General features: G+C 43.4%; 1 protein-coding gene across 6 annotated transcripts in view; it reads left to right on the top strand.

Moving 5' to 3' along the window:
- The window catches only part of MAST4 (microtubule associated serine/threonine kinase family member 4), a 933584-nt gene that overhangs the window by 749908 nt on the left and 156810 nt on the right, over positions 1-26866 (top strand). For all 6 annotated transcript variants that reach the window (XM_082272235.1, XM_082272234.1, XM_082272236.1 and 3 more), the window contains 2 exons: positions 4459-4528; positions 11106-11184. In XM_082272235.1, the coding sequence (XP_082128361.1) occupies positions 4459-4528; positions 11106-11184 (149 nt within the window). The remainder of the gene's footprint in view (positions 1-4458; positions 4529-11105; positions 11185-26866) is intronic.

Raw genomic sequence — 26866 nt, 5'->3', positions numbered from 1 at the left:
TAGAGGGCCCTGCTCGTTACCGCGTACAATCTAGAAGGTGATCCACAACTGCACCACTCAGGACATCCCTTAGTTCAGTATACTTGGTGGTGGTAATAGTGGTGTTATTCCCTGAATAAGCAGTGAGGAGTCGTGTAGTTCAGCATGCAGGGCTGACAACGCTAGTTGGGGTTTCAATGCAGAAGAATTCTGTGTTGTCAGCCCAAACAGGAAGCTGGGACACTGGATTTCTGGCAGATCAATGTGTTCTTTTCTGTTCTTGCAGGGATTTGAAAGGGATAAAACATGTATACCTATTCATGTATTTGAAATATTTACTGGAAAAGGTTTTTATTTATTTTTGTATTTGCCCTGACATACACTTTAATATATGCAGTGTATCTGTCATTTCACAAATATAACCTTTCCCTTATCCTGTACTTTGAGATCTGTGAATACATGTCCTGGCCATTAAGCAGGAATCCGCTATAAATCAATTTATACCTTTTTTGAAATGTGTTTTTCTGGATTTTTTTGTTGTTATTCTGTCTCTCACTGTTAAAATAAACCTACCATTAAAATTATAGACTGATCATTTCTTTGTAAGTGGGCAAATGTGGAAAATCAGCAGGGGGTCAAATACTTTTTTCCCTCACTGTACTGAGCAGACGATGAATGATTCCAAGTTTCATAATTAACGAAGATTTTAAATTCAACTAAGATGTGGATCTAAAAGAATATAGAACAATTTCTTGAAACTTTATTGTCTCTCTCATACTCTTTTTATTTATTGATTTATTTTGTAAAGGAAATAATTTGTTAACAAAGACTGATTAGACCTTTTTAAATTTCCTATCGAGTAAATTTAAAATTAAACAAATGTGTTCTTATTCAATCTCTGACATATGAATAACGTTTTACTGGAGTTATTTTTGCAGCAAAATTCACCACAGCCTATAGTTTTTTCAACAGTCATACATGAGGCGGCTTTTCTGAGTGCCCATAAAAGGCCTTATTTAAGTAAACTATTAGATAATATAGCAAGGAAGATGCTAACGCATACTGGGCGTGCAATGCCTTAACCACAGCATGATTAAGGTATGATTAAGGGCTTACTTGCCTGATACCCTTTAGCATTTTCCTGGCTGTTTCATGTGTTAATGAAGAAGGCCTTGTATGGCTTCCATGGAGTGCTGGTTCACCAATGACTTACCTCTGCTCTATAAGGAAGAATAGACATGCAATTTAAATTAGTTTAATGTTCAATGAAGTGAGGCATGGATGCTGATCAACAGAATGCAACCAGTGCAAATGGTAAAAGGATGTTATTGTACCCCTGTATACTGCCACAAAAAAGGAAATATACTAAAAATACAGTATACTATAAAGTTAAGTGTTAATCCAAATATAGCCGAAGCACATAAAGCATCTATATTAGTGGTGCACCGAAATGTAAATTTAGGTATGGAAAATTTAGGATGCACTTGGCCGAAACTGAAGTGTTTTTTTTTTTTTTAAATATACTTATATTTAAAAATAACTGAATTCAACTTCTTATTTAATATCATGAATTTAAATGCATGTGAATTTATTGTTGCCCATTATCGGCACCTTTTGAAGCAGTGTTGCTGCATTTTTGGTGTATATTTGGTCAGTTATAAAAACGCAGCAAAAACGCACCTCCCCATTGAAATGCATTGGAAATGCAGCAATAACTCATAATACACCCATGTTGCGTTTTTGATGCATTTTGTGAGTCACATGACCTATGAAAAGCACACCATAAGCAAAGTAAAATGCTGAAAACCCTATTTTCGGCCGCTGAAATTTTGGTACATCGCTAATCTTTATATACAGCAGGTCACAAAATTCAGTTATGCATAAAATAACTTAAACTCATTCATAGAGAAATAGTCACCAAAAAAAAAGAAGCACAACGTGTGACGATTGTATAGAGGTGAAGCAAAAAAGGGCTGCATGTATGCATGTTGAAAAACAAAAAGGCTTATCAATAACATTTTGGGAACGAACTACCCCCTTTATCAAAGAGTGACATTGCACCCAACATGGATAGTTATTACTAATGAGAGGTGCTTGTTAATACCAATGTCATGTGGGCATAGTATAATAATGCCCACAGCATGGGCTTGTGGCTGCTAAGGGGTTTAAAATTAGTAGAATTAATACATTTTAGTAACATATCAATTTAGCCGTTATTTAAATTAAAATAGAGCTAGGCGTTTTTGCCAGTCAGGTTAGTGTAGTTTAAATTTGGGTGGGAATCTTGTCAGATGTATTGAGCGGGATTTTGAGTTGTGAGGTGGGAAAGTCACGTGTACTGAGGCGGGGAAAACGTGTCTTGCCTGAGGAGAGGTCACGTGTCTAGGGCTATATAAGAGGACACGCGGCGAAGATCTCCTCAGTCTGCCCTAGATCAGCTCGGCGAGCTCCCCTTACTCCCTCCCTGTCGCGAGCACCATTCTGTGGTTTGTGGTTTGTATCAAGGGGGGACTTTAGACTAAAGTCTAACGCTTGAGTTCTAAATATTTATATATTTATTGATATTTATCGTTTAAAATGTATTTATTTATTGAATATTCATACCAATAAGTGCCTGTTCACACTACCGCGGCACGACTTCGGGGGCGACCTGTGAAGTCGCGTGCACCGCGACTTGCACGGACTTCATATAATGAATGTCAATGCAAGTCGCTCCGATGTCGCCCCAAAGTAGTACAGGAACTATTTTCTAAATCGGAGCGACTTGAGTCGCTCCTATTAGAACGGTTCCCATAGCACTGCATGGACCGCGACTTGTCAGGCTGACCAGTCGCCTAACAAGTCGCGGTACTGTGAATGGGCACTAAAGGTGCCACGACCATTTCAATATCATAATATTTTGTTGTGTTGTTATTTCAAAATAATAACAAATGAATATTAGCCCCCGTTCACACTGGGGCGATTCGACTTCCCCAGGTGACCACAGAGGTCGCGGCGCGCTGCTCGCACCGCGACCTCGGAGCGGCCGGCACGGACTTCATAACATTGAAGTCTATGCAGGTCGCCCCAAAGAAGCTCCGGACCCTTTTTCTAAGTCGGAGCGACTTGTGTCGCTCCTATTAGAACGGGTCCATAGCTTCTGTATGGGAGGCGACCTACGGCGACCTGTCAGGCGACCAGGTCGCCTGACAGGTCACCCCAGTGTGAACTGGGGCTTAGGTTCTTGTGAGTTGTGACTAATGCAGCCTACAATCCCATGGTGGCTGAGCATTTTTAGTATTTTACTGCTATACATTTTGTTATTCACTTTCAGTATTACACTGTCAGTTGGCAGTGTTGGCAGAACATAACCAGTATTGCTGCACTTGTGTTTAAAGTGTATGTTATTGTAAAATAACAAATGCATTAGTTTAGTTACTTTTCACCTTTTAGTAATAATAGCTACTGCTTTTTTATCTTTTGTAAGTTTTAGCAGATATGTTCCATTCACGACCAGCAGCAATAGTGAGACTGCAGTTTTGTAGCCAGGCATTCAGATCACAGACCATTACACCCCCTAGCATGATTGACAGTGGATACTAGAAGAATACTTATCTATCTAGTCTATCTTATCTTGGGTCAGGGTGGATGATGCGTGTAGGATCACATCCCCTGCCCTTTTAAGAGGCAGTTGAGCTGAGTAATTACAGGTAAAGTGGAACTTTACTTTCAGTCAACATTGACTTTTTTTAATCCTTATGCTGCTAGCATTACTAAATAGATAGGAAAGTATATCATTTTTACTTGTTTTAAACTTTTTTTTTCATTTCTTTAGTTACTTCCTGGTTTCTAGGCTTAGGCAAATGATATCATACATCTCAGGAGGGAAGGAGGGGTTTTCTCAGCTAAGCATAACCTCCTGCCTGCATGCATGAGCTAAGGGCAGATGGATTCTAGAAAGTAAATGCTACATGAATCACCTGCTCCTACTCAAGATGGCCACAGCCAGAAATGCTAGGGGGGTGTTCTTTAAAGGGATTTCTCAGCGTAATAATGCATGAAGACGTGGATGGATGGGTCAGTTTTCTTTGAAAATGAAAAAGATTAATTGAATAGTTTTTTTGGTATGTGGTGCTCAGGTGCAGTGTAGTTCCACTTTAAGTTGGTTGATGGATACAATCTATTTTTTTAGGAGTTTTTATTTAATGATGTGACTTTTAAATGCGTTTATTACCACAGTGATGTGATCACCTGTTTGTTCTGACTGTACTTCAGTGTACTGTACTCTTAATATAGGAGATATAAGAAAATAGGCAGCACACTGGCTGAGAGGTTAATGCTTTGACCTTGATGTTGGGGTCTTTAGAAAGAACACCATTTACAGAGTTTGCAAGTTCTTTTTTTGTTTTTTTTTACACGGCTATTGATGTGTATATATTTGCATGTACAGAATATCATTGTTCATATTAACACTTCATTTTTCTTCTTGTCTCCCTATAGGGAACAGCCCGCAAGACAGCCCAAGAAACTTCTCCCCCAGTGCCTCGGCTCATTTTTCATTTGCACGAAGGTAGTAACACAGTCCCCAAGTATACAGGGCACAATTTTTCTTCCAATAGCTCCTAATTAGCATCCTAATCTTGTCTAATTACTTTATAATGCTTGGTAGTGAGGAAAGAACGCATTATTCATGATTATTTATTTTCATGAAGAGTGTATTGTACATATGCTCGCAGTAGGTGTTGCTTTTAAATAAACACCCTGTCATTCTGTTTTTTATTTACTATCCTTTCAATATCCTGACAGGCCTATGTGTTCATATGGCTGCTTGCATGGCTTGTATGCAAATGTATTGCTTTGAATGCTGTTATTGTGGCAGAAACCACCTTTTGTGTTTCTACCTAGAGAGACAAGTAGTAGAAAATATTGCACATTACAAAATTTTATATAATGGGACGGACATACACTATATGGCCAAAAGTTTGTGGACACCTGACCAATACATCTGCCTTTATGTTTAAAACTATGTTGACGCCCCTCCAAATTATTGAGTTTAGTTGTTTCTACTAAAAGGTTCTGTTATTGCTATAGTGGGTATCAGGACAATATCTCCCCCCCGGACATTATCCCCCGGAAAACATCCCCCTGGACATAATCCCCCCGGAAAACATCCCCCTGGGCATAATCCCCCCCCCCCCCGAACAACATCCCCCTGGATAATATCCCCCCGGGACAACATCCCCCGGACAATATCCCCCCGGAAAACATCCCCCTGGACATAGGGTTAGGGTTAGAGGGGGGATATTGTCTAGGGGGATATTGTCTAGGGGGATATTGTCTAGGGGGATATTGTCTAGGGGGATATTGTCTAGGGGGATATTGTCTAGGGGGATATTGTCTAGGGGGATATTGTCTAGGGGGATATTGTCTAGGGGGATATTGTCTAGGGGGATATTGTCTAGGGGGATATTGTCTAGGGGGATATTGTCTAGGGGGATATTGTCTAGGGGGATATTGTCTAGGGGGATATTGTCTAGGGGGATATTGTCCAGGGGGGATATTGTCTAGGGGGATATTGTCCAGGGGGGATATTGTCCAGGGGGGATGTTGTCCAGGGGGGATGTTGTCCAGGGGGGATATTGTCCTAGAATCGCTATAGTGGACTAGCACATTTTAGAAAATTTTGTGCTTCCAACATTTGTCCCCTTTTCTGTTCTACATGACGTTCCCCTGTGTTCAAAGCCAGGTTTATGAAGATAAATTTTAACCACTTTAGTGTGAATGAACCTGAGTGGCCTGCTCAGAGTCCTGACCACAACTCTATTCAATACTTGTGGGATGAATTTGAATGCTGACTGTGAACCAAGTCTTCTCTTCCAACATCTGTACCTGACTTAAGAAATGCTCTGTTGCCTGAATGGCCACAATTTCCCAGAGACATGCTCTAAAATGTGTTAAATCTTCCGAAAAAGAATGAAATGTGGTAAAGCTGCCAAAGATTTAGTGGGAGGTCCATACTATTTTTTAAGATTTGAATAGGATAGTGGGTGGTTAGAACCACAATTAAGTTTTTTTTGCTGTCTATTGAGGTGTCCTCTCTATAAGTTCTGATTGCCAATGTTGTAGGGAGTTGAGAGTAATTTCAATATTTCTCTATCGTCCATGGACAGACACAGCCTCCATCTTCATTAGCTGAATGGGTTATGCTGCCCCCTGCAGAAGTAGTCTAGGCAGGAAAAATTTAAATGCACACCCCCACAGGGCCGTCCCCACGTGCATAACCTACACACCCTTTGCTTCTGCTCAGCAAACCAGTTTGTTTATGCCTAGAGAAGGAGTAGGACCTAGGTTTCCTGCTGGGACTTCGGTCTCAGTTTTCTATTCTTTTCAGAATATTTTGTTTTATTTCTCTTTACTCACTTTGCTAGCTAGTGTTCAGGGGGATCCCCCTGGTGATCTGCAAGCAATGCCAGCTGGGGTTTCGCACTGGATAATCTAGATCCTTATGGTCCCCCCCAGCCTGGCCTACGAGCGTGAGCAGGTTAAAGGCCCGCACTAGGCCTCGCCACGACGGAGCCCCTTTCTGGATGGGGACAAGCCTGCGAGTGGATGCCTCGCCGGGACGCAAAGATCTGGAACGCCCTGAGCTTACCCCTCAGCTGGCAGCACCCCCACTTCGGTGGGAGGAGGTCTGCCCGGAGTGGAGCCCACCCGGTCCATGGTATGGTAAGTAAATGTGACCCCCCTTGTCCCTGGTGGCCTTGGGGGGGATGTGGGCACTGTCCTGGGGATAATAGGACCTGTACTTCCTAAAAGATCCCCCTGGCCTGTCAGGTACCCGGCCTCTGTGCCCTGTCTCCCTCTCCCGCCCCCGCTGAGGGCTATGTAACTGGGGTGCCTGGCGTCCTGAGGGGGGTGGCAATAGTACCTTGTTTCTTGCTGAGTATTGTTGTAGATCCTTGAGGCCTTCATTGTGGGGGTCCCTGGCCGCATGGCACGCCATCTTGAGTATGGGCAATGTGTATATTTTTTCCATTGACTTGTATGGGGCAGCCATTTTCCCTGAGCTTCCTATTAAAATGCATTGGCAACCATTTTTGTGTAGTCCTATTGAACTGCACAAGCAGCGTGACCTTCTACATCAAGGCCGAGGTCACTTCCTGTGATTCTTCTTCCTGCTGCAGGCCATTCAGGAACATTTTCTCTGGAGGTGGTACTGTACTGTGGTCTTTGCGGACATATACCTGCACACTCTGCTGTTTGTGTATATTTAAGGGGGACTCTGCAGACCGATACGCTCGGCGGTGGGAACCGCAATCGGCGCTTCTCAAAGTTTTTCTGCAACTTTGAATATGGAGACCCAGGCTGTAACTTCACCCTCAGACCCACTCTGTGCGACTCCTGGACAGTCTGGATCGCAGACACTGGCCGCGATTTCAGCAGCTCTGGAAAGCCTGGCAACAAAAGTAAATTTTGTCATGAAAAAGGTTAATAGCCGTAAACGGCCGCTGCCTTCTCCATCTTTGGTGGAGTCCTCTGATTCAGAGGCTGATGTGGTTGCCACGGATGCCCCCTACCTAAAGGGTCACTGTCCACACAGTCAGATGGTAAAGAGGACCTGTCTTCTTCAGCTACATCACGGGAACACGCTTTGGTGGAAGCCTGAATTATTTCAGTCTGGGAAACTTTAAAATTTGCAGATGAGCCCACGCCAGCAGGATCACAGGTGGCCTTTGGCTCCCGCAAGACCCAAAAGTCAACAGGTTTTTCCCTGTCCTAAGACTTTTCAGAATATTGTGAATGACCAATGGTGTCACGTTAAGTACGTGCTAGTTGTGCCAAAATGCTTTCCAACCGTTGGACAGTGCCATCTAAGGTTGAACACCCTGTTTCCAGGCTGAACAAATCTAGCATTGTGCATGTGGAAGATTCCCCCATTTTTTACGGATCCGGTGAACAGGCGGGTGGAATCCCTTTCCCACCATCTTCACGTGTTGGCGGGTTCCATTTTGAAACCGGTCTTTGTGTCTGTTTTGGTGTCACCGACAGTTACAGAATGGATTAGGGTTCTGAAAGGGAACTTGGACCCTGACGTAGTTCCCCCAGAACTGATGGAACTTGTGGACTAGATGGCCTAGGCCCTGGTGTTCCTGTGTAATGCGTCCCTGGATGCGGCTCCCCTGGTGGCCAGAGTTTCAGCTGTGGGGATTGCCCTACGGCGCATGGTTTGGCTGTAGAGCTAGTTGGCTGACCAAGCTTCCAGGAAAAGCCTGATGGATCTCCCTTTTCTGGGAGAGCGTCTGTTTAGCAACTCACTGGATGAGTTGACTGGCGGGAAGGAGTACTCTTCCTCAATCCTCCATAGGTAAAACACCCCCTGCTAAGCGGAGTACTTCCTTTACTGCTCATAGATTTTTTTTTTTGTGCCCCCCCCCCCCCCCGGGTCGCAAGAAAAAGGTAAACCATTCAGAGCTTCTGGAGGGTCTAAGAAGCACGGCGGCAAGTCCGAGACCAGTCAGTCCGGGGCTGCGGACAGGTCCTCTTCAGCATGAAGGGGCACCCTCACCCATTTCTGGGGTGCGGGGACATCTGCGCTTCTTCCTTCATTCAAGACAATAGGGTTTGCGAACTGATTTTTTTCCAGGTACAAAATCATATTTTGGTCCCAGCCGGGGGACAGGTTTTTTGCAGTCAAATCTTCACCTGTTTCCAGAGCATTTGAAAGATCTTTGGGAAGCTGTGCAGGACGTCCTGGCTCAAGGAGTGATTGTGCCCACTTTCTCCGCAGGAACGCTCTCAGGGTTTCTATTCAAACCTGCTCACGGTGCCCAGAAAGGAGGGCAAGGTGCGTCCAACCCTGGATCTCAAGGCTCTGAACTGCTTTGTGCAGGTGCAGAAGTTTTGAATGGAGTCCATTCGGTCGGTGGTGGCATCCTTGAATCAGGGGGCTTTTCTGGCCTTTTCTGGCCTCCATCGATATCAAGGATGCGTGTTTCCACGTCCCCATATTCAAGGGACATCCGTAATTCCTCCGCTTTCCGGTGGCAGAGGAGCATTTTCAGTTTGTGGCATTATCCTTTGGTCATGCTTCCGCTCGCAGTTTTTTTTACCAAGGTCCTGGCCCCTGTGCTGGCCTTATGTCGGAGAGGAATCTCAATTTTGTTATATCTGGATGATCTCCTGTTGCCAGCAGACTCTCATTCGGATCTGTTGGACAACATCTCTATTACAGTTCAGACCCTTCAAGAATTCGGGTGGACGATCAATTTCAAGAAATCTGCTCTATCGCCATCCGTATGGGTCACTAATCTGGGGCTGACTCTCGACTCCGCTCTTGCGAGGATCTTTCTCCCCTTGGAAAAGCTTCAGAAGTTGCAAAGGGTGATCAGGTTGCTGATGGAAACCGATCAGTCCTCCCTGCGGGCCTGCATGAGGGCCCTGGGTCTGATGGTGTCGACCTTCAAAGCAGTCCCGTTTGCTCAGTCTCATTCCAGGCCTCTGCAGAAAGAGATTTTGGCAAAATGGAACAGGGACCCTTGGTCATTGGACCAGAAGATTAATTTGAGTCATCTCACGAAGTCGGTTCTATCCTGGTGGATCCAGGCTCCTGCCTTGTGTCAGGGCAAGTCCTTCCTGCCGCTGTTCTAGCTGTATGTAGAGTGAGATCCTCTCACTTTCTATTGAGTCTACAGGACAGGAATTGAAGGGAAAGCTTCCTAATGAGAAATAGATGGCAGAAAAAAAACACAGGTTTTAACCTTCGACCTACTCTAGAAAACATTTTTGCTTTAGATCAGGGGTCTACAAAATTTACTGACTTTTAGGCGGGCAAGGCTCTGGCCATTGGGAATAGAAAATGCTTCAGCGTCAGTGGGAGTAGCCAATGTCTTAGGCTTGGTGGTCAGTGGGAGTAAAAAGAATTACATAGTGCCTGTAGTCAGTAGGAGGAGGAATAAGGTTTCATCATTGGTATTTGTGGGAGGAGGAATGGTGTCCTATTGCTGGTGAGGTGGAAGGAATAGTGCCCCATCATCAGTGAAGTGAAAGGAATAGTGTCCCACTGTTGATTTCAGAGGGAGGAATAGTGCTTCAAGGACTGTATAAAGACAAGCAATGGACCGCAACAGCCCTAGGAGCCACAGCTCGGAGACTACTGCTTTAGATGTTCTTTAATGCTTATGGACTTTTGAATTAGAGATAAAAAAAATGTGATGGCTAGGTGTCCACAATTTATAGATTTACTAGATTTTGCAAGTTTCTCATCTATTTCAACAGGATGTGAAAGATTAGATTGTTTTTTGTTTTTTTTGTTTTTTAATTGCTTTCAGCTTCTAGTAAAAGGATTATTCATTTTTAGAACAGGAGGAAATTTTAAACCAGCTGCAGAGATTTTACATGTTTGAAAAGCTTTGCATGCAGCAGCAAGCATTTTTATCTCCTGTGTACATTCAGTATTGATTGATTGTTAATTCCTTGAGAGATAATGCACAGATTGGGCACAATGCTTACAAAAAAACAGCCTAATGCTTTAAATCATTACTTTAGTAAGTACTTGAAAAGCCCATTATAAAATTAGAAAGATTAAACTTTGCCAAAACAACTTTGATAAAGATGAAAGTGCTAGCTTATACTAGGCATCTGTGAAAAATAAATGATTGTTCTGTTACCCTTCATAACTGTTTTTGGATTTTAACTATAAAACCATAATGTTAATTCTTGTGTTTTTTTTTTTTTTAATTTGAAAAAAAAAGTAAAAGCAGAGAAAAGAAAGGTATGCATTACTCATGCTATCCAAACTAATATCTTCACCTATTTTAAGCTTGGGCTTGAACAATTGGTTTCCGTGGGCAGCAATCTACTTCCTTGCTTGCAGTTCAAGATGTAACTCAAGCAGTTTTTCATTCCCTGGATTATTTTTCCCATTTTATTTTAGTACTATGAGACCCATATGTCAACATTTACTCTGTAAATCAATCTGTTACAGCTCATTGAAAGAGCAGTATGGTAATGATTAACAGCGTAACAATGCAGACATATAGCAGTATGTATTTTTGGTATAGATAAAAGTTGCGCCAAATGTGAACAATTTAATTTTCATGTATAACAAGTCAGTTGATTGCTTTTTTTTTTTTCCTACTGAACAACAGGACAGATGGTCGACGCTGGTCTTTGGCATCCCTGCCCTCATCTGGCTATGGCACAAATACACCAAGCTCCACAATGTCTGTAAGTACTGACACTATTATTTTTTTCTGACACCTGCATCTCTTAGCAAAGGTGGCAATAGATATCCCACAATTACACAGTAAACCTGGCCCAATTTGGGCTACATGTTTATGGCTGGCAATACACTTTGCAATACATTACATACAAATGGAATGGATTGTTTAGGCAGAGTTTCTACTACGTAGTTTTGGTCGCTCTAAAGGATATTACATAGATATTGTGCAATCAGATTGTATTGTGTGTGGCCAGCTTGGTGGGGGGGGGGGGGTTGTGTTAGGGTAGGTCTAGATAGACGATTGTGTTGGATAATTTCTGTCTATTTTTTGTTTTCCCCAATGATAAACCAGTGCAAGGAATACATAGCTGTAGTTATTGGCTGAGTTGGATAATTTCTCTATTTTTTTTTTTTTGTCCCCTGTGATAAGCCAGTGCAAGGAATATGTAGCTGGATGGATTATGTGTTGGACTGCTAGTTTAAACATATATTGTTTACTTTGGCAATAGTCATCGTGATAGATTATAGGTCATTCACTTCTTCAAAGAGGTAATACAGGCAAAACCGCTATGTGGTACGAAATAATCAAAGCTCTCTCTCTCTCTCTTTCTCTCTCTCTCTCTCTATATATATATATATATATATATATATATATATATATATATATATATATATATATATATATATACACACACACACATACATACAGTTGTGCCTCATAGGTTTACATACCCTGGCAGAATTTGATTTCTTGGCCATTTTTCTGAGAATAACACAAAAACTTTTCTTTTTCACTCATGGTTAGTGTTTGGCTGAAGCCATTTTTTTTTTTTATCAATCAACTGTATTTACTCTTTTAAATCATAATGACAACAGAAAATACCCAAATGACCCTGATCACATCACATCATAAGTTTACATACCCTGCTGATTTTGGCCTGATAACATGCACACAAGTTGACACAAAAAGGTTTGAATGGCTATTAAAGGTAACAATCCTCACCTGTGATCTGTTTGCTTGTAATTAGTGCGTGTGTATAAAAGGTCAATGAGTTTCTGGACTCATGACAGACCCTTGCATCTTTCATCCAGTGCTGCACTGACGTTTCTGAGTCACGGAGAAAGCAAAAGAATTGTCAAAGGATCTGCGGGAAAAGGTAGTTGAACTGTATAGAACAGGATATAAAAAGATATCCAAGGAATTGAGAAAGGCAATCAGCAGGGTTCAAACTCTAATCAAGAGGTGGAAAATGAGGGGTTCTGTTGAAACCAAACCACGGTCAGGTAGACCAACTAAAACTTCAGCCACAACTGCCTTAAAAATTGTTCGGGATGCAAAGAAAAACCCACAAATAACTTCAGGTGAAATACGGGACTCTCTGAAAACATGTGGTGTGGCTGTTTCAAGATGCACAATAAGGAGGCACTTGAAGAAAGATGGACTGCATGGTCAAGTCGCCAGAAGAAAGCCATTACTACGTAAATGTCACAAAGTATCCCACTTAGAATGTGTCAAACAGCACAGAGACAAGCCTCAAACCTGGCACAGCCATTTGGAGTGATGAGACCAAAATTGAGATTTTTGGCCATACCCATAAACACTACATTTGGAGAGGAGTCAACAAGGCCTATGATGAAAGGTACACCATTCCTACTGTGAAACACAGAGGTGAATTGCTGATGTTTTGGGGATGTGTGAGCTACAAAAGAACTGGAATTTTGGTCCTAATTGATGGCAAGATGAATGCAGTATGTTATCAAAAAATACTGGAGGAAAATTTGCATTCATCAGCCCGGAAGCTGCGCATGGGACGTACTTGGACATTCCAACATGACAATGATCCTAAACACAAGGCCATCATTGGCCCACAATGCTGTCATTTGCTACAGCAGAATAAAGTGAAGGTTCTGGAGTGGCCACCTCAGTCTCCTGACCTCAATATCATTGAGCCACTCTGGGGAGATCTCAAATGTGCAGTTCATGCAAGGCAGCCCAAGAATTTACAGGAACTGAAGGCTTTTTGCCAGGAAGAATGGGCAGCTTTACCATCTGAGAAGATAAAGTGGCTCATCCACAAATACCACAAAGACCTCAAGCTGTCATTGATGTTAAAGGGGGCAATACACAGTATTAAGAACTGGGTATGTAAACTTTTTATCACGGTCATTTGGGTAGTTTCTGTTGTCATTATGATTTAAAAAAAGATAAACACAGTTGGTTGATAATAAATGGCTTCAGCAAAACACTAGCCATGAGTGAAAGAAAAGTTTTTGTGTTATCATTCTTATTCTCTGAAAAATGGCCAAGAAATAATACATTCTGCCAGTGTATTTAACCTTATGAGCACAACTGTATATAGTATGTATTCTGTATATTACTAATGTAGCAAGGTTTCCAGGCCTGTGGCCTGATGTGGGTCTGCCATTAGTACCGGAATCCTCTCCAGCCCATGTGAGCTGAGACCCTGGGTGTGACAACTGAAGCAGCGACGACTCCGGCATCTTTGTGTTTTTATTGGAATTAGGGGATGGGAGAAGGAAATAAGTGGGATACTCCTTGAGGCTTAACTAATTACAATTGGGACTTTATTTCCAAAATGCCCGTTGGCGCTTCCTTGATGCCAGCCGGCGCTCACTGACACTGAGAACATTCTGTAGAACAAAAGTGCTGAATGCTTGACTTATAGTCCAGAAGATCCAAGACTGAGAACTGTAAAACTCCTGACACTGTTGTACTGTGGAAGTCACTGAATACTTTCCCCCGCCTAGCACAGCTTGAGGTAGTATGTAGTAGAACTCTGTATAGCTGTCACTTTAACTGGCACGTTCTATACAATTCAGGGCCCAAACTGCAGGTGCCCCCCTTTGACCTTGAACTCTTCAGGATCCTTAACCTAGGTACCCCCTTTTACAGCTAGCTGACTCTGGATCCTAGAACCTCTTCCGGAGTGGTACCCTCTAACTTCAGGCAGACCCCCAGGGGCAATCCTCAGTACTCACAACCTGTGTAGGTTTTACTGGTACTGGACCCCTCACTCTCCGCAGGCTCTCGGCACACCGGATCCCCTCGGCTCACTCAGCAGGCTCTGGACACTCAGGCGACACCCTTTGACATCCACCTTCCTCAGACAGGAGGAGAGACAGCCGCACTCTCCTTCCTGGGACTCGGCTCCCGCCAAAGACATTGTGTCATGTGCCACCCCCAAACTTATAGCCACTCCCAGAATCCTTTGCAGCACAATCTGCCTTCTGGGGTAGTTACAAGCCTGGATGTGTCCCCTGATTGGGTTTCTTCCACCGCCCTATGAGAAGCCTCTCCAGGAGCCAGTGGGGAGACTCCCTCTTCAGCAGGCACACCTGGAAACCATGACACCCTGACTCATAAATCACAGCCCTGCTGTTAGGCAGACAAGGCCCACTATACCTTTACCTAGCACCTATCTGAAGGGTGCTACACTAATATAAGGAAAAATTACACTTTTGTGTTGATGAATAGTGCCGCAAAACTCTATGCATTCTGGCAATGCATGTTTTAGCGCACGTTGCAACAACACATGACAATAAACCTGCTCTATGTTCGGCATGTTGCGGTGCTGTTCATTGTGAGTGGCAGCCTAACGCATTGGACAGTATAGCCTGACACACTACAGCGCTCCATGACATTAGTACTATACATTGTGGTATGCTGCATTGTTTAAAAAAAAAAAAAACATGCCCTTCATCTGTTGTGTGTTAGCAGCCCCATTTATACCAAATGTGCTGTGTAAAACAATGCAAATTAAAGTACGCCATAATGCATGGGAATTACCACACCTCAAAGGAATGCTTTAGTGTGAATGGACCCTCAATGTATAGCAGAAGATTATCTTGTGTGAGGTCCACATCATCCTCACACAGGATCTAATATCCTGTTCCAAAGGATTTGTAATTCTGTGCAGCCAGTCTTTAACATCAGTCTTTACCATCAGCCACACATTTATTTCTTGCTTTCCATGTATGCCTCCAGCCGTCTCAACTGACAATGAATACATGTCATTGTTTATTTTTTGTCCAGTTAGCAGGGGGTTCATTAGAAAGTAGTAAAGTTAAGAGGGAGTAGTAGTAGTATGACAGTGCAATCTTCTTATTTAATTTCCTTTAGATTTACCTTCAACTATGTAGTGCAAGGGCCTGCCTGATTGCATACTAATTGAAAGTGTTTAGGTCTGAAAGGTTAGGTAGATTTGTTATTATATGGTTTTGTTAAATCAAAAAGGCTGACCATAGATGGTATGATTTTCTTTTGTAAAAGGAAAGAAAATGGCTCTATTCCCTTCTCAACACAGACTATGTTGATGATGAAATGCCTCCCTCTGCGCTATTGTATTCTGCCAACGGTGGGGGGTGAGCATTTCTAGGCCGGAATACAATGGTTACTGCTATAGCCTCTGGCAGTAACCGTATGCAGAAAAATCTGACATGCTGGTTGTACCTAAGTTGATCGTTTGATCAACTTGGGTACAATCAACCTGACAATATATGGTTAGAATCTTGAGTGGTTCCTGCTGAACCGGCAAAGATTTGATCCGTCTATTGCCATCTTAATAGTTGAAAAACAGATTAGGCTAAATTAATTTAATGAAAATTGTGGAGAAATATGGAGACTGCAGTTGCCAGTAATAACATCTAAACATACAGGGTTCCTAACTGTTCAGCCAATCAATATCGGCTGTGCATTTGGATACAAGTGGCAGTAGCCAGCCCAGTCCTGATGTGAAGACTTGGATTAAAGTGAAAAACTTCTTTAATGTGACATAACTGGTCATGTACAAAGTTCTAAATGTCTCCAGAGTTTATTTACTGGCTAAATCAATAATATCTTAACAGTTAAAACTTAATAAGCATTAGCTGTTCATTTTTATCACCCATCTACGTCATGGCAGCTATAGACCGTGTCATCAGTGCAAGTTTATTGATTTCTCCCAAGGATCTCTCCCTGTACGGTGCTGCTGTGAGCCACTCCTTTCCTGTCTGCAGTATGAGTGATGGGCCCGGCTGGGTGCTAGCTTGTTCGGGAACAGGAAAAGCAACAAGATCTGCATTTTAATCACCACACCTCATAATGAGACTGTACAGGCTGCCTCTGTCAGGACACACTGACTTCTTTTTGCAAGTTCATCTCTGTGCCACAAAGGCTCTGTTTGGGACTCCCATGTTCCTTGCACAAAAGCTAGCGCACTTGTCTTTTCCAGACGTGCATTTGTCTCATCTCTTCATTTATCATTATTGTATGATGTGGAGAAGGACAACTGTATGGTTTTCTATACCAGACAGTGCTGTACTCTATCATCTTGTGTACATGTATCAGACAGTTTTCTTAATTCCTGCATCATTTTTTTAGTTTAGCTTTTAAGAACAATGGTCATTTAATAGGCATTGTAGCCGTATTAGTGCACTAGCGACAGAGACAATTGAGTACTGTCCGTGATACTTTTTTTTATTTGCACTAACATACAATTTTTCAGGACAAGCTTTCGGGGTATGTCCCCAAGATCCAAGCAGTACTGATTCACAAAATGTTTAGCAGAATGGTAAAAAAACACAAAATCTCTAAGCCAAAGGAAAAAAAAGAGAGAATCTGATTTTGTGAATCAGTACTACTTGGATCTTGAAGAAGGGGACATACCCCGAAAGCTTGTCCTGAAAAATTGTATGTTAGTGCAAATAAAAAAAAGTATCACGGACAGTACTTAATTGTCTCTGTCGCAAGTGCACTAATACGGCTACAATGACCTCAAGCATAAAAGGTTCATTGTCACTATACAACGTGCTTAAATTATCACTATGCATGGTGCCTAAATTACTTGCATTATTTATATAGAGAAAAACTGAAAAAGAATGGGTCTTTTGGGGTACCTATATACATTTTTTAAATAAAATCCAGATTTGTGCATGTTTAAAAAAAAATAAAAAAGCCTCATACCAAAAAAAAAAAAAAAACATAAAAGCAATGTACAGTGCCATTTTCCTTACAATGTAAGTACATCCCTTCTGTCTCACTGATTGCTTTTTTTGCACTAACTGGAGATAACTGTTCACTACAGGCTGATCCATATTGTGATTAAAGGTGGCTGTATACTGCTCCATAGTTTTCTCCCTCCCAGGGATTGTGGTCAACCTGCCGTGGGCAAATGTATGGGGGTTATCAGACTGGAAAAAATTACGTTAAAGATTATCCTCTCAACATAAAAGTCCCTCAAAGTGTTTCACACTGAGGAAGGAGGATATTTGGAACTCATGAAACACATTGTGAAAGAATCGTTGAGATTCCCCCTACTATCGCCATCCAAAAATTTAATCTTGCGGGATTGCAATAAAAGACATAAGTGTTCCAAATTAGGGTGGGAAGGTCATTGATTTACTGAGAAACAGTGTATATTTTATTGTTCAATATATTGTGAATTTATAAATAAGCCATGCTCGGCTAGAATGTAATGCAATTTTAATGTTTAAAAATGTTTTTTGAATAAATGTATGCATTTCAATATAGATGTACATTTTATATAAACCTAGGCTCCTTTAAAGTCCCATATGTAGCGGACATTTTTATTCTTTGTTATTCAGGGGATGTTGGTGCCCATCTGTGTGATTCTAGTTGTATGTACGGTTCTATTTACCCACTTCCATACCAGGCCAATTCTGGCATTCCTCTCCTACATGCTAGAAAATTACTTGGAATTCCCAAACATTATATATATATATATATATTTTTTTTTTTTTAGCAGAGACCCTAGCGAATAGAATGGCGATGGTTGCAATTTATATCACATGGTATTTGTGCAGCAATTTATCAAATGCAGTTTGTTTGGAAAAAAAACATGTTCATGAATTTAAAAATAACAAACCATAAAGTTTGTCCACCTGTAAAAAGATTAGGCAGCTGAACTGCTGCATTGATTGGTTTTACTGTGCAGGGAATAGCTGGCTGAAAAAAAAAATTCTCTTTCGTTCATTGACAAACGCGTCTCCTTATCTTCTTGACCGTTGGTTTATACTGCCCCCTACAGGAGTTGGACACTAGGCAGGAAAAAGCTTGACTATGCCTATGGGGCAGTCCCAGGGGGTATGGTATACTCCCACTCTCAGCTATAGGCACTCAGCACAGTTTTTTCTGCCTAGTCAGGAGTAAGGACTTAGTTCCTTGCTAGGATCTCTGGCACTGGCAATTTTTTTTCATTTTGAATGGAACTTTTTCCTATGTTTAGTTATTTTGTTCCTGTAAACTCTACAATTGACTGCCGGACTGGGCGACAGACTGGATAATCCAGATCCAGAGGGTCCCCCCAGTCTGGCCAGCGAGCGCGCGCAGGCCTCAGCTCTGCACTAGGTCAGCCGCGACATAGCCCCAACTGGGCGGAGGCTGGCCTGCGAGTTAAACGTCTTGCGAGGGTGTATACAATCTGGCCTCGCCCTGATTCGCAGCGTCCCTCCTGGCCGCCAGCCCTCCTCAATCTGATGGAGCGGTGGTCTGTCTGGAGCGGTGCCCATCCTGTTCCTGATATGGCAAGTAGCTGCCCCCCCTCTTTCTCTGGAGGGTTTTGGGGTGGACATGGGCCCCTCCCTTGGACGGTGGGACCTCCTGGTTCCCCTCCTTCCACCCCCCCAGCCCCTCTAAATTTTCAGTGGTCACTGTGGGTCTTCCACCCCCCCCCCAGTGAGGTTATGAGCTGTCTTTTGCCATATGCTGTTCAGGGGGGCTTGTTGGAGTTGCTGCTGGCCGGGTTTTTCCTGGTGCGCAACGGGGGGTCGAGTAGGGTTCCTCACCACCCTGGGGGTTGGTGACTAAGGCAGGGATGTCCTCTGGGCTTCCTGCTGCAGTTGTTAGGCTGGGGGAGCAGATAGCTAAGCATCCACGGGCCCCAGCCTCACGTGGCCTGATCTGCCTAAAAATATTTAGGCTGCGGCTTTGCGGCCTACTGGTCAGGAGCTATGTGGGGCAGCCCCAGTGATGGTGACTGAAGCCACCACCCTCAGTTTGGGCAGCTGCCCCTGGGTGGTCTGCTCTGCTGGGGCTCTCGTCCAAGCGGCTGGGCTTCCACGAAAACTTAGGCCGCGGCTTGCAGTCTACTAGGCCATGTGGCAGAGTCGGGCGCCTCTGTTGGGGGGCAGCCCCAGTGAGGTTAGCTGACGCCCCTGCTCTTCCTTTGAGCATCTGCCTGGCTGGAATTTCTCCACAAAATTTTGGGCCGCGGCTTGCAGTTTAGGCAATGTGGCCAGCTTGGCGCCTTCTTTGGAAGGTGTGGCGCTGTGGGGGGCGGTTTATTTTTTGATGGCAGCCATGCCGTCATTATTGTGTAGGGCACCTGCCCTTTTTAGCATTGCAGGACCATCAGGGTACCCTGCCCGCGCGTCTGTGTCACAGCGGGTGGCCCCCTTTTTCAGGGGGTTAGTTCCTATTATGCAGGCCTCTGTGGAAGGGCTCAGAGGGCGACCCCCTTGTTTTTTTGGGGGGATCCAGTAGGTGGTCTATTCGTGGGCCCTTTGTCGGTGTTCCTTTTGCGGAATCGCAGTCAGTGGCCCTCTCTTGATTGTTTTCTGGGTGAGCTTAATATACAGCGCCCCCCACCCTCTCCTGCCTCATTTTGTCTCATCTGCCTCATCTGTCTCATCAGATCCTGAATCTGTTTTGACCGCCGTGGATACGAGTCACCCTACTGGGTCTGCACCCTGAGTGCTCAGATAGTGAGGTTGTTTCCTCTGCTCCTCTAGCCACACTTGAAAAGGTGCTGGTGGATGCACTGATTGCGTCAGTGCGTGAAACGTTAGAAACCGAGGAGGCGCTGGTCACTTTTGGCACCCACAGGCCCTCCAAAAATGACAAGGGTGTTCCCCTTTTCCGCTTGCTTTGAAAACATTGTCACAAAACCAGTGGGGTGTCCAAAACGCACTTTTGTGTTTCCTAAGCGTTTTTTTTTATGCGGTAGCCTTATGAGGATTCCCTGCATAAAAAGTGGACAGTCCCACCTGTAGTAGACTCTCCTATTTCCAGGTTAAATAAAGCTACCTTAATTCCAGTTGAGGAGTCCCCATCCTTTAAAGATCTGGCTAATAGGAGGGCAGAGGCTCTGGACCGTCATATGTTCACTGTGGCTGGTTCCGCACTTAGGCTGGTATTTACTATTGCCTTGTGTTGCAAACTCTGACCGAGTGGGCTAAACATTTACGCTGGGACCTGGAGGAGAAACCACTTCCCCCTGCCTTTGCGGAGCTGGCTGATCAGTTGGTCCAGGGGCTTCAGTTTATCTGTGATGCCTCCTTGGATGTGGCTACTTTCATTTCTAGGTTGTCTGTATCAGCAGTTGGTCCTTCTGCATATCATCTGGCTGAAATGCTGGTCTGCAGTTCAGACTTCGAAGAAGGCCTTATCTGATATCCCCCTTGTAAGAGATCTCCTGTTTGGAGCTTCCTTGGATGACATCATTAAGGGTCTCACAGAGGGGAAGAGTACTATTCTTCCGCATGCTACCAAGGTCAAGGAGCCCCCATGGATGACATGGGCCATTCTTCTCAGCTCGTCCCTCAGGGTCTCAAGACCAGGGATCAAAGCCCTTTAGGGCCTCCACCAGAGGTTCCAAGAGGACCTGGTCTGGCAAGGCACGAGGGGGCTCCTCCAGACCTGTGGACAAGGCTTCCTCTGCATGAAGGGGCGCCCTCACCCATACCTGGGGTGGGGGGATGTCTTTGCAGGTTTCCGGATCCGTGGACCTCCCTGGTACAGGACAAGTGAGTCCACAATTCATTTGGGCCGGCTACAAAATCCAGTTTCACTCTTATCCTCCAGAAAAGTTCTTCCTTCCAATCTGCACTTATCCCCGGATCGCTTATGGGGTCTCTTTGGGGCAGTGCAAGACCTTCAAGGGGTGATTGTTCCAGTTTTGACTTAGGAATGTTTTCAGGTTTTTTTTACTCAAACCTCTTTACAATTCCTAGGAAGGAAGGCAAGGTACGTCCAATTCTGAACCTCCAGGTGCTAAACCGCTTTGAGCAGGTACAGAAATTCTGAATAGAGTTCATTTGCAGAGTAATGGTGTCCCTACATCAGGGGGATTTTCTTGCTTCAATTGACATCAAGGACACCTACCTTCACATTCCAATATGTGTCGGTCACCAGCACTTCCTCCCCTTTGCCGTGGGCATTATCAGTTTGTGGCGTTACCCTTTGGTCTCACCTCCGCTCCTCGGGTCTTCTCAAAAGTGTGACGATCTTCTTCTCCAAGCAGAGCCTCCGACTCCTCTAATGGACAACTTGGAGATTACTCTGCAAACTCTGAGGGAGTTTGGTTGGATTCTGAACCTTCAGAAGTCTGCTCTGGTTCCGTCCACAAAACTGGACTACCTGGGTCTGACTCTTGACTCGGCCTCAGCCAGAGTGTTTCTTCCTCTGGAAAAACTCCAGACATTGCAGGAGGCAATTCAGCTTCTGTTGTCCAGCAGACAGTCATCCCTCCGGGCTTGCAGGACAGGGAAAAATCTTTCTCCCCTGTACTGGATGGTTATCCTATGGATGCCAGTCTGTCATGGTGGGGAGGCGTCCTTGGAAAAGATTGTCCTCAAGGGGTTTGGACTCTGGAGGATTCCAGACTGCTGATTAATGTACTGGAATTCCAAGCAATCACACTGTCTGGATCATTGGACAATTCGTCATTATCTGAATGATGCCTGTAGCTGCAGACATAATTGAGATATCCCCAATGAAAGCCCAGGATATCATATGATGATCAGCGGTATGGAAATGGTTAAAGCAGTTGGAATATATATATAGTAACTGCATATACACAGTACTCTATTAAACTTTAGATCTCTTAATTTCAAGTGTCTGCTGGATTACACAATGACTTTTCCAAGAGCCAACTCTACGCATTTCTGGGACAAACAGTCACCTTCTTCAGGAGAACATGCACTGACCACTTCCACAAAGGGAGCAGATATGTAGAGGAATCCCTGGGGATGCTGTAAATGTTATACCCAGAATATTGCCCCCATCCAAAACAGGTTTTCACTATGGTGGGAACGAGTTAGATCTTCTGGCAGTTTGTTTATTGCTGTTTGTAATACCATTGGGGAGATTTCCTCTTACTTGTGTTCCAATGAAACTGCTTTGACAACAGGAGAAGAATGGGGAGACTCGGGTTACTAGGGCAAAAATGCACAGAAAGCATAGCAAACCTCACAGGAGTTCCAAGCTTTTCCCAATGTAATAGAAAATGTTTTTCTTGCTTGCTGTGTCACCATTCTAGAGATTTTCAATCCTTCTCTTCTTCTGTCTCCGCTGACATCCGATGCCCCATAGAGATGCATGGGGGGACCGTTCAGATCCACCAAAAAAACGGACAGGCGGATCTGAATGGTCCGCCTGTGTGAAAGGGGCCTAACACATACCACAACCTCCTAATTGGTTATAAACGACTGCTAGCAGCAGCTCTGTTCCCTAACTAATACAATGTCATATGTAAATTAGTAGCTTTCTCCTTTACCCCACTGCCTTGGAAGGTAAGAAAGCTCTGTACAGCGCTTAGTCTTTTACAAAACAGATAGATCCAGTATTTTACCCTACTGATTGTGCACAGTTGACCTGTAAAAAAAAAAAAAAAAAAATGGGGTCTCAAAAATGTACTGAGCTTGTGCTTTTCTTATATAAAATCTAAAACACGATGCTCACTATAAACCTATTTGATAGTCCTAAAAAGCAAGTAGGACAAAATGAGACCATTTAAACAGAAGAAATGCTTTAAACTTGATTTCCTTCTAATCAATTATTAAAAGGTACCCTTCCATTTCAATGACAGAAGTTTTCTTTCTACTTTTACAGTATTTTATTTTGTATCACAACCATTCCATTTAGCACAAAGGAAGCAGGAGATTAGCATAATGCAGGAGTCTCTACAAATTAGTAGCAGGCATAGGTCTGTAATGCTTGCAAACATCCTTTCAATGTGTGTAATGAAAATGTAACTAAACCTGAAAACAGGCATTTTATATGTTGCAACTTACCAGCCCTTATATGCGATGGTTGCATTTGTTTTTAGACTAAATACATTTTCATAAAGAGCCAAAAATACCTTTTGATTATGCCAGATATGAAGTGTTTTTTTTTTTTTTTTTTTTTACTTCTTGTCAGCTGAAAAGGAAGCACAAAGCATCTTCATCTTTCTTGTGTGAACTACTAGTCCAATCAAACCATCTTGTACAACATAGGAGAGATGAACAAAAGCCATGGCTCCCTCTATAGATTTTGGAAGTAAGCATAGTTACGAAGAGATAGGAAGTGCTTTATTCACATGATTAAAGGAGTTGTAAAGGCAGAAGGTTTTTTTATCTTAATGTGTCCTATGCATTAAGATATCTATGCATTAAGATAAAAAGCCTTCTGTGTGCAGCAGCTCCCCTCAGCCCCTTGAATACTTACCTGAGCCCCATCTCTATCCAGCGATTGGCTCCTGCTGATGTAAAAAAAACTCAGCTAGCCATTCAGGAGAGAGAGGGGGCAGGCCGAATGTCAGCTCCTTGTCTGAATAGATACATGCAGTTGCAGCTTGGCTCAGGTGCCCCTTGCTGTGGGGGCACTCAACAGGAGGGAGGGGCCAGGAGCTCCAGCCAGGGACCCAAAAAAGAGGAGGATCTGGGCTGCTCTGTGCAAAACCACTGCACAGAGCAGGTAAGTATAACATGTTTGTTATTTTAATAGAAGAAAAAAAAGAAGAGACTTTACAATCACTTTAAAGTTTTACTAAACCTACAACAGTCTGTATATGCAGTAAAGCATGCTTGTTATACTCACTGTGGAACCTAAGGGATTAATCCTATTCATTGTGTATAAAGGCTGTTTGATCCTGTATTCTCTGATCCTCCTCTTCTTCCACTGTCCGCAATTCCATCTCCTGATAGAACAGAGCATTAGGGGACAAGCTGCACATGTTCAGTTTGGTGTATATTGCTAGAGATTTTTTTTTATTTATTTATTTTTTTTATTGGGACAATTCATGTGAACACCAGAGGGCCAGTCAGCTCTGTCCAGACAGAGGGTCCTGCAGCCTTAGGCCCCTTTCACACATAGGAGTCCATCTGCGTTTTTCTTAGCGGCGGATCCATCCGGCGATCCCCCGCTGAGCAGGAGGATGGCAGCTCTGTCTCCGCGCTGTGTGCGGAGACACAGCTGTCAGGTCCCGCTGTTCTCTATGGGGGAATCAGATGGGAACGGACCGCCTGTCCGTTCTCATCCGGTCCCATCCGATCCGCTGGACGGATGGAAAATAGGGTTTCCATCCATCCAGATTTATCAGATCGGATGTCAGCAGACATGTCTCCGCTGACATCCGATGCCCCATAGAGATACATGGGGCATCCGTTCCAATCCGCCAAAAAAACTGACAGTCGAACGGTCCACCTGTGTGAAAGGGGCCTTATAAAACAATCAGTGAAGAATGAAAATTCCCTCTACAAGCTTTAACCAGACACTGATAGAAGTCACAAGAGTGTTCTAACTGCTGATAAGAAAAGGTAATTAGCAGTTTATCTTTACTAAAACTATTGCATTTCCATATTCTGTGTACTGTGGGAGACCAAATATAGTGAATGCAGGTTCCTGGGTTTTGTAACACTATAAATGGTGAAAATGAGGGAAAAAAATTCTGACAATGGCTACTCAGCATGGGCAATGACCTCGCCCTAAGACTTTCTATGGGGCAGCCATTGGCTGTCCTTCCTCTACACCGAAGCCAGCACTGGGACCTGATCATGTGACCAGACTGGAGCTTCTTCAAAATGGGTAAGTATAGACATATCTTCTTTTAGAATACTTTTAGAAGGTGGGAGTAGATTTAGTCTTAGTTAGAATTTGACTGTAATTCTACTTTAAGAGATGGCAAGGTGCAGTATATTACTTTTTTGTTTTTGGGTTGCTCTTTAAGTCCTACTTATCCAGTCAGCATAGGAGTGTGCCATGTATGTGAAGTATATGAGTGTTTTGTTGTGAGTAAGCTACACAAAGTATGTACCAATCTTAACCCCATGGTACAAATAAATGAAAAGTCACAACTCACCCCTATTTAATGCCTCCCATCGTATCGCTGGTGCATGTAGCAATCCCTCTTCCAAGGCTTGAAATCGTATAGATGGATAAGATTTCTGAACCTTCAACATAATCTCCAATAATTATTTTCTTAGAAAAGCATCAGCTGATGCAATTCTACCTTAGTTGGACTTATTCATAGTAGGTTGCTAAATTAAAAAAAACATTATTAGGGGTTCAGGAAAGGCATGGGTTTTCTGAAAACTGTACACTGCCCTAGAAGACAACACAGTGCAAGTATTGTAGTCCTGGAGAAATCACAATATAAACCCACAAGGTAGGTCATAGTCAGGCGTTCACACTTTATTCCTGAAGGCAAGGATTGATAAGATTTAGCATATTTAGCTGTGTTTGTTTATTTCCATATTCATAATGCAACTTTTACACATAAAAAGTCTATGGGGTGGAAATGACGCATAAACTAAACCTTAAATGGTACCTCACCCCGACAAGAATAGCCAACTTTGCCCCTCATCAGTCATCTCTTTGCTGGAGAGGATGCGGTCACATAGGCTCACTGTTCCATATAATGTGGGACTGTCCAAAACTTGCTCTCTTCTGGAAAGCAGTATCTGCGCTTATCACCCAAGTGTTGAGATTCCCTTTTACACTGTACCCAGCTATGGCACTCTGCTCTCTGGATATGGAGACTGTACACCACCGCTTTAGAGTGGTTGTCCTCCTTGTTCTGTTGGCAGCGCGTTTAACTATTTTGCGCCACTGGAGAGCCATAGACCCCGCTGAGCTAACTGAAACTATTCAAATTATTCAAACTCATGCTTCTTATGAGCTAATGTTTGCCTCCTCCTCTAATAGATTTTCAGCTTGTGCTGGTCTCTGGGAACCCTGGACAACTAGATTTAACTCTACCTGTTTGTGACTGTATACCCCTATACCCTCCCCCTCCTTCTACCACTTCCTTTCCCCTTATTCTGTCCGATAGTTCAAAGTCGGAGACCTCATAAGATTTTATACCTGGCTAAATTATATGATTGATGTGGGTGGGGGATGGCCCCCTCCGCCTTGTTGGTTCCACCCTACCGGGGCCCATGTCTGCCCGACCACTTTGAAGGATCGGGGGCTGTGGGTTCGGGGGTGGGGGGGCTGGAGCCCGCCTACTCTTTTGCTCTGTTACCGTTTGTATCTAATGTTATATTCCGTCACGGAATCTGTTCTGAGTCTGACCTATATGAGGTGTGTTATGATTGGTGAAGACCTGCGGGTCACGCTGTTTTTATGTTTGTTGTTCTCTTTACTTGAAAATCAATAAAAACCTATTGAAATTAAAAAGTCTATGGAGTTAAATTACAAAAACTGGAATGTGCAAAATCTGGTGCAGCTCTGCATAGAAACCTATCAGCTTCCAGGTTTTTTTTTTTTGTCAAAGCTTAATTGAACAAGTTGAAGATAGAAGCTGATTGGCTATCATGCACAGCTGGACCAGATTTTTCACTCTCAAGTTGTAGTAAATCAACCCCAATGTGTACCAGGAAAAGGCCGTTTGTATCGATTAAAGCTGTAAACGCCTAGGAATTGTTTTACAGAAACCCAGCATTCGTGTCAATCAGAACTTGTAGTTA

This window comes from Pelophylax lessonae (genome assembly GCF_965119305.1).
Source record: "Pelophylax lessonae genome assembly, chromosome: 1".
Classification (NCBI taxonomy): Eukaryota; Metazoa; Chordata; class Amphibia; order Anura; family Ranidae; genus Pelophylax; species Pelophylax lessonae.
This window is presented reverse-complemented; position numbering and strand designations above follow the sequence as displayed.